The sequence below is a fragment of the Oncorhynchus gorbuscha genome, linkage group LG05, assembly GCF_021184085.1.
Source record: "Oncorhynchus gorbuscha isolate QuinsamMale2020 ecotype Even-year linkage group LG05, OgorEven_v1.0, whole genome shotgun sequence".
Classification (NCBI taxonomy): Eukaryota; Metazoa; Chordata; class Actinopteri; order Salmoniformes; family Salmonidae; genus Oncorhynchus; species Oncorhynchus gorbuscha.
Window position 1 is genome coordinate 91,609,752 of NC_060177.1, and position 7,421 is coordinate 91,617,172.

The 7,421-nt window shown below is 42.5% G+C and overlaps 1 protein-coding gene across 12 annotated transcripts in view; it reads left to right on the top strand.

The window, feature by feature from the left end:
- Nucleotides 1-2,787, top strand: part of LOC124036662 (sodium-dependent phosphate transporter 2-like) — a 116,092-nt gene extending 113,305 nt beyond the window's left edge. For 11 of the 12 annotated variants that reach the window (XM_046351487.1, XM_046351498.1, XM_046351489.1 and 8 more), the window contains one exon: nucleotides 1,219-2,787. In XM_046351487.1, coding sequence (XP_046207443.1) covers nucleotides 1,219-1,383 — 165 coding nt within the window. In that variant the 3' untranslated portion in view covers nucleotides 1,384-2,787. The remainder of the gene's footprint in view (nucleotides 1-1,218) is intronic. The other variant, XM_046351499.1, reaches the window with a different exon arrangement.
- The last annotated feature ends 4,634 nt before the right edge of the window (nucleotides 2,788-7,421 follow it).

Sequence of the window (7,421 nt, forward strand, 5' to 3'; positions counted from 1 at the left end):
TTAGACTGCTACACACACACACAACATATTTAGACTGCCGCTCTTTGCGTCATAGGGCTGCTACCTCGGGTTACACTGGTCGTATAAGACCAGTCCTCTCTGCTCTCAGTACCTCCCCATAGAGGGCCAAACACACACACACACACACACAACATATTTAGGCTGCTACCTCGGGTTACACTGGTCGTATAAGACCAGTCCTCTCTGCTCTCAGTACCTCCCCATAGAGGGCCAAACACACACACACACTCTGTCCCGCCCTTCCGCCACACATATGGAGCATGCTTGGATGTGTCACTGTACATGTAAATCACATAATCCAGCACACTAATTCCACTGGGAATTACAGACCTTAAGTTGTTTTTATTGTAAGTTTGACCATAAAGTATTTCATGTAAATATGTGAGATCAGAAATGTGCTGTTGTGGAAACCTGAACATTGCATAAGTATGCACTGAAGGAAACACACATTCAGCTATTTATTGATTTGGGTGGATTCTATTTTGGGTGGATTCTATTTTGGGTGGATTCCATTTTGGGTGGATTCCATTTTGGGTGGATTCCATTTTGGGTGGATTCCATTTTGGGTGGATTCCATTTTTGGGTGGATTCCATTTTGGGTGGATTCCATTTTGGGTGGATTCCATTTTGGGTGGATTCCATTTTGGGTGGATTCCATTTAGGGTGGATTCCATTTTGGGTGGATTCCATTTTGGGTGGATTCCAATTTTGGGTGGATTCCAATTTTGGGTGGATTCCAATTTTGGGTGGATTCCAATTTTGGGTGGATTCCATTTTGGGTGGATTCTATTTTGGGTGGATTCCATTTTGGGTGGATTCCATTTTGGGTGGATTCCATTTTGGGTGGATTCCATTTTGGGGTGGTGAAATCAGAAACTAAATAGGTAACTTCAGTCTTCAATGGACTGATATGAAGAAACCTACAAATAGAAGTGGTGAAATCAACCGTCACTAATAACCTAGGAGATTTCACGTTAGTGGTCTGTCACCAACCAACACTGGTGCTTTTAGGCTCGCAGCAGGCTTTTGTTCTATCCCTGCATTAACTAACACACCTGACTCTCAGGTCAGGTCTTGGGCAGTTAGTTGTTCAGGTTTGGTGGACCAGGACCACTGGCTGAACTCATATAAATATATATAAATGTAATACATTCTGTGCTGCGGTTAATTTTGTTCTCCCCCCTCCATGGTGACCAGGTGGGCTCGGTGGTAGCGGTTGGCTGGATTCGCTCAAAGAAGGCGGTTGATTGGCGGTTGTTCCGTAACATCTTCCTGGCGTGGTTCGTCACGGTGCCGGTGGCGGGGCTGTTCAGCGCTGCGGTCATGGCCCTGTTCGTCTACGGCATCCTCCCTTACGTCTGAGGAAGCGAGGAGAGAGGACAGAGGGAGGAGAGAGGAGAGAGGACAGAGGGAGAAAAGAGGAGATGGAGTGGTTAATTAAACTGTGTAGAGAGGAGAAGGAAAGAGTTAGATCACACGCTGCCTGGGTTCTGGTCCTGAAGAGGGTTAGATCACACGCTGCCTGGGTTCTGGTCCTGAAGAGGGTTAGATCACACGCTGCCTGGGTTCTGGTCCTGAAGAGGGTTAGATTACACGCTGCCTGGGTTCTGGTCCTGAAGAGGGTTAGATCACACGCTGCCTGGGTTCTGGTCCTGAAGAGGGTTAGATCACACGCTGCCTGGGTTCTGGTCCTGAAGAGGGTTAGATCACACGCTGCCTGGGTTCTGGTTCTGAAGAGGGTTAGATCACACGCTGCCTGGGTTCTGGTCCTGAAGAGGGTTAGATCACACGCTGCCTGGGTTCTGGTCCTGAAGAGGGTTAGATCACACGCTGCCTGGGTTCTGGTCCTGAAGAGGGTTAGATCACACGCTGCCTGGGTTCTGGTCCTGAAGAGGGTTAGATCACACGCTGCCTGGGTTCTGGTCCTGAAGAGGGTTAGATCACACGCTGCCTGGGTTCTGGTCCTGAAGAGGGTTAGATCACACGCTGCCTGGGTTCTGGTTCTGAAGAGGGTTAGATCACACGCTGCCTGGGTTCTGGTCCTGAAGAGGGTTAGATCACACGCTGCCTGGGTTCTGGTCCTGAAGAGGGTAAGATCACATGGGTTCTGGTCAAGAGACTTGTTGACTTCTATGCTGAAGGAATCTTGTTTTATTTTTTTATTTTTTTTGCATTAAAAAAACTAATATGTTGAATCTTATAAAACAACCTGCTGTACAGATGCATATTATGGACAGACGTGTTATGGACAGACGTACGTTAGCACACTAGGATTCAACTGTTTTACAGGCAATAATATGAAAAGACAAAATGCAGTCAACACAATGTTTCGGTCCTCACTAGTTAACACAGTTAAAATTATATTTTATCTTTATATATATATATACATACATATCTTTCATTGCGTTAATAGCGGCTGCCTGCAGTAGGAGACAACGGTGTAGTCGGTTCAGTAGCTATCCTTAATGCCCAAAATATATATATATATTTTTTTACATATTGTAATATTGGTTTACAATATGCTTTAGTTTTTAAACAAAAGATGTGTGTTGTTCAACCAAACCACTCTGACACTTCATAGCCTACCTTTACCTTTACTGCCCTTACATGCTAAACAGGAAGGTAGGTCTTGTTGCCACGGCGACCATAAAACCCTCCCAGGGTGCTGGGATTGCAAAACAAAAATTATTCCAAATGTACAGTACCAGTCAAAAGTTTGGACACACCTACTAATTCAAGTTATTTTTATTTTTTTACTATTGTCTACATTGTAGAATATTAATGAAGACATCAAAACTATGAAATAACACATATGGAGTCATGTAGTAACCAGAAAAGTGTTACAAATCAAAGTGTATTTGAGATCCTTCAAAGTTGCCACCCTTTCCCTAGATGACAGCATTGCACACTTTTGGCATTCTCTCAATAAGCTTCACCTGGAATGTTTTTCCAACAGTCTTGAAGGAGTTCCCACATATGCTGAGTTCTTTCTTCAATCTGCAGTCCAACTCATCCCAAACCATCTCAATTGGGTTGAGGTTGGGTGATTTTGGAGGCCAGGTCATCTGATGCAGTACTCATCACTCTCCATATTAGTAAAATAGACCTTACACAGCCTGGAGGTGTGTTGGATCATTGTCCTGTTGAAAAACAAATGATAGTCCCACTAAACACAAACCAGATGGAATGGTGTATCTCTGCAGAATGCTGTGGTAGCCATGCTGGTTTAATGTGCCTTGAATTCTAAGTAAATCACAGACAGTGTCACCAGCAAAGCACCATCACACCTCCTCCTCCATGCTTCACGGTGGGAACCACACATGCAGAGATCATCCGTTCACCTACTCTGCGTCTCACAAAGACACGGCGGTTGGGACCAAAAATCTCACATTTGGACTCATCAGACCAAAGGACAGATTTCCACCAGTCTAATGTCCGTTACTCACGTTTCGAAGCCCAAACAAGTCTCTCCTTATTGGTGTCCTTTAGTAGTTGTTTCTTTGCAGCAATTTGACCATGAAGGCCTGATTCACACACTCTTCTGAACAGTTGATGTTGGGATGTGTCTGTTACTTGAACTCTGTGAAGCATCTATTTGGGCTGCAATTTCTGAGGCTGGTAACTCTAATGAACTTATCCTCTGCAGCAGATGTAACTCTGGGTCTTCCTTTCCTGTGGCAGTTTCATCATAGCGCTTGATGGTCTTTGCGACTGCACTTGAAGAAACTTTAAAAGTTCTTGAACATTTTCCGGATTGAATGACCTTCATGTCTTAAAGTAATGATGGATTGTCATTTCTGTTTGCTTATTTGAGCTGTTATTGCCATAATATGGACTTTGTCTTTTACCAAATAGGTTTATCTTCTGTATACCACTCCTACCTTGTCACAACACAACTGATTGGCTCAAACACATTAAGAAGGAAAGAAATTTCACAAATGATCACACCAGTTAATTGAAATGCATTCCAGGTGACTACCTCATGAAGCTGGTTGAGAGAATGCCAAGCGTGCAAAGGTGTCATCAAGGCAAAGGGTGGCTACTTTGAAGAATCTCAAATATAAAATATATTTTGATTTGTTTTAACACTTTTCTGGTTACTACATGATTCCATATGTGTTAATTCATAGTTTTAATGTCTTCACTATTATTCTACAATGTATAAAATAGTCAAAATAATGAAAAACCCTTGAATGAGTAGGTGTATCCAATCTTTTTGACTGGTACTGTGTACAGTATATATTTTTTGTTGTATTTTATTAGGATCCCTACAAGCTATTGCTGTAGCATCAGCTTCTCTTCCTGGGCCTCCACATGAAACATGACATCATACAGAACATTCATTGACAGGAACAGACGTTACCATAGAAACCAGTTACTAGAAGATGGCCCAATTGAACTGCGTTCTGTGTGTTTGTTTTAAAGATGGATACCCAGTTTTTTTTTATTTTTATTTTTTTTAAATGTGTTCCATATTGTCATTTGTACTGTAAACTATCATGGGGTTTTGCGTATTTTAGATTTGTATAGTCTTTTATGAATAGTTTTTGTTTTCACTCTGGGCGAGGTATAGAATACACCCGTTATTCTGTCTGACCGTTTCATTTATGATTTCACATTTTAACTGAGCACATGGGGGGGGGGGGGTGCTTTCTCATTTTGTTAATTTCAGAATAATATTTTACCAAAGATCCTGAGGAATCCCTTTTTTTTAATCGGTTTCTGAACCATCACTTAAAAAAAAAAAGATTTGACTATTTGCAGCAGTTTAACAAAAAAACTGTTTCCTTCCTGTAGTGAATTGGATATTCGCTTGTGTTCCAAGTACAGTATTAGAGGTGTGTGTGTGGTAGGACAGCTCAACAGGGTGCGTTACACCATGCCAAAGTAAGCTGCCGTACTTGCTGTCATAGCAACATGCCAATATCACACAGACACGTCAAAGAGTGGCAGCAGCCAAAATACTGACACACACACACACACACACACCGCCTTTATAAGCCCCTATACCAGCTAGTCACCTGTATTCTACACACACACACGCGCACACACCGCCTTTATAAGCCCCTATACCAGCTAGTCACCTGTATTCTACACACACACACACACACCGCCTTTATAAGCCCCTATACCAGCTAGTCACCTGTATTCTACACACACACACGCACACACACCGCCTTTATAAGCCCCTAATACCAGCTAGTCACCTGTATTCAGACTACACACACACACACACACACACACACACACACACACACACACACACACACACACACCACCCAGCAGTATGTTCAGGCCCACTGGTGCGGTCTGTTGTATATCCCAGCCCTCTGAGACAATACTGGAGGATGTATTTACTGTTAATATATGGATCAGGGTGACTGTCTGTTTGTTCTACGTTTCCTGTTTGTTCAAGTGAAATAACCTAAACTAGCAGGTGTATAAAAAAAAAAGTCCCCACAGTTTTTTTTTTCCTCTCCAGGGGAAACAGAAGTTAGGTTGAAAAATCCAGTATCCGGTGACCAGTGTTCGAACTAGCTCAACAGTATAGTAGTCACACACCATCTCTGTCTAGACTCTAGATTGACCCCCCCCCCCCTCCCTATAGATGCAACCCCAAGGGGGGGGTGGTCAGACGTCATGTACCCTTAGTTACCTATGTAGTGCACTACCTTTGTCCACTACCCCATAGGGCTCAAGTTAAACGTAGTGTACTATGTAGGGAATAGGGTACCATTTGGGGCATTTAGTCTTCCTCTGTTGTAGCTTCAGACCGTTGTTTTAAGGAAGACCCAACAGAACAGGTTATGAGATTCAACACCCCCCCCCCCCCCCACCCCAGGCATCTGGGTAGCCATGTTGTTAACAAAGAGAATTTGATGATGTCATTGTGCTAGGGTAAGGTTCTATGGGAGAGGGGCAGAACTGTTATATCCTGGCAGTGTAGGAGCTGATATCAGTAGTATTATTAAGGGGGATGATGGGGATGATATCAGTAGTGTTATTGGGGGGGGGTGATATCAGTAGTATTATTAAGGGGGATGATGGGGATGATATCAGTAGTGTTATTGATATCAGTAGTATTATTAAGGGGGATGATGGGGATGATATCAGTAGTGTTATTGGGGGGGTGATGGGATGATATCAGTAGTGTTATTGGGGGGATGATATCAGTAGTATTATTGGGGGGGGGATGGGATGATATCAGTAGTGTTATTGGGGGGGATGATATCAGTAGTGTTATTGGGGGGATGATATCAGTAGTGTTATTGGGGGGGGTGATGGGATGATATCAGTAGTGTTATTGGGGGGGGTGATGGGGATGATATCAGTAGTGTTATTGGGGGGGGATGGGGATGATATCAGTAGTGTTATTAGGGGGGTGATATCAGTAGTGTTATTGGGGGGTGATGGGGTGATATCTGTAGTGTTATTGGGGGGGGGTGATGGGGTGATATCTGTAGTGTTATGGGGGGGTGATATCAGTAGTATTATTAGGGGGATGATGGGGATGATATCAGTAGTGTTATTAGGGGGGAGATATCAGTAGTATTATTAGGGGGGATGATATCAGTAGTGTCATTGGGGAGGATAGGGACAATATCAGGGGCTAATACGGAGGGTTCAGGGCTAATATGGCGGTACCTGTAACTCATAGAGTTGAATAGAGGGCACATACCAATGTCTCTGACCATGCTAAAACCAGCTTTGTGGCAAGTGAGCCCTCGATCCAACTCTATGGTTTATATCGAGGTTTTGGGAGTAGTTTTGATCATCACCAGCGTTTTTTGACAGTCACCTGACTTGTAAATGAAGAAAAACGAACGAACCAAGCCTGGCTTTGTTTTTCAAATTTGAACAAACCCCCAAATGCAAACAGTTTCTTATTTTATTTCGACATTTTCTTTGTGGTGTGTTGTTTCTTTTCTCGTTTTTATGAACCATTTATGAACCATTTATGAACCATTTTGAACCATTTTTATCTCATGAACCGATCTATGCTTAAGTGGCCATTTGCCTTGTAACGTTATGTTTTACTGTGTGATGGATACAGTAAGTTATATGTACTGTGGAGTTTACATCGTAACTAAGATATTGTTGAGTAACTAAAAATATATATATATATATGACAAAAAAAATGTGATGCCTAATGATGCCAATGAAAAGACTAAACTATTATTATTATTATTGTTAACCATGAATAATGTAAGATGAAATAACCTGAAGTGTCTAGACGAAAGAGCGTTAATGAGGTCTCATTGTCCTCATGTTGTTCGTCTCTTGTCGTAGAGCTAGTTATCCTGAACCCTCTACACTGCTGTGTTAGCACTACATGTATGGCTGCAATTCAATAATGAAGATAATAAATAGACACATTTCATCAAGACTATATATTTTTC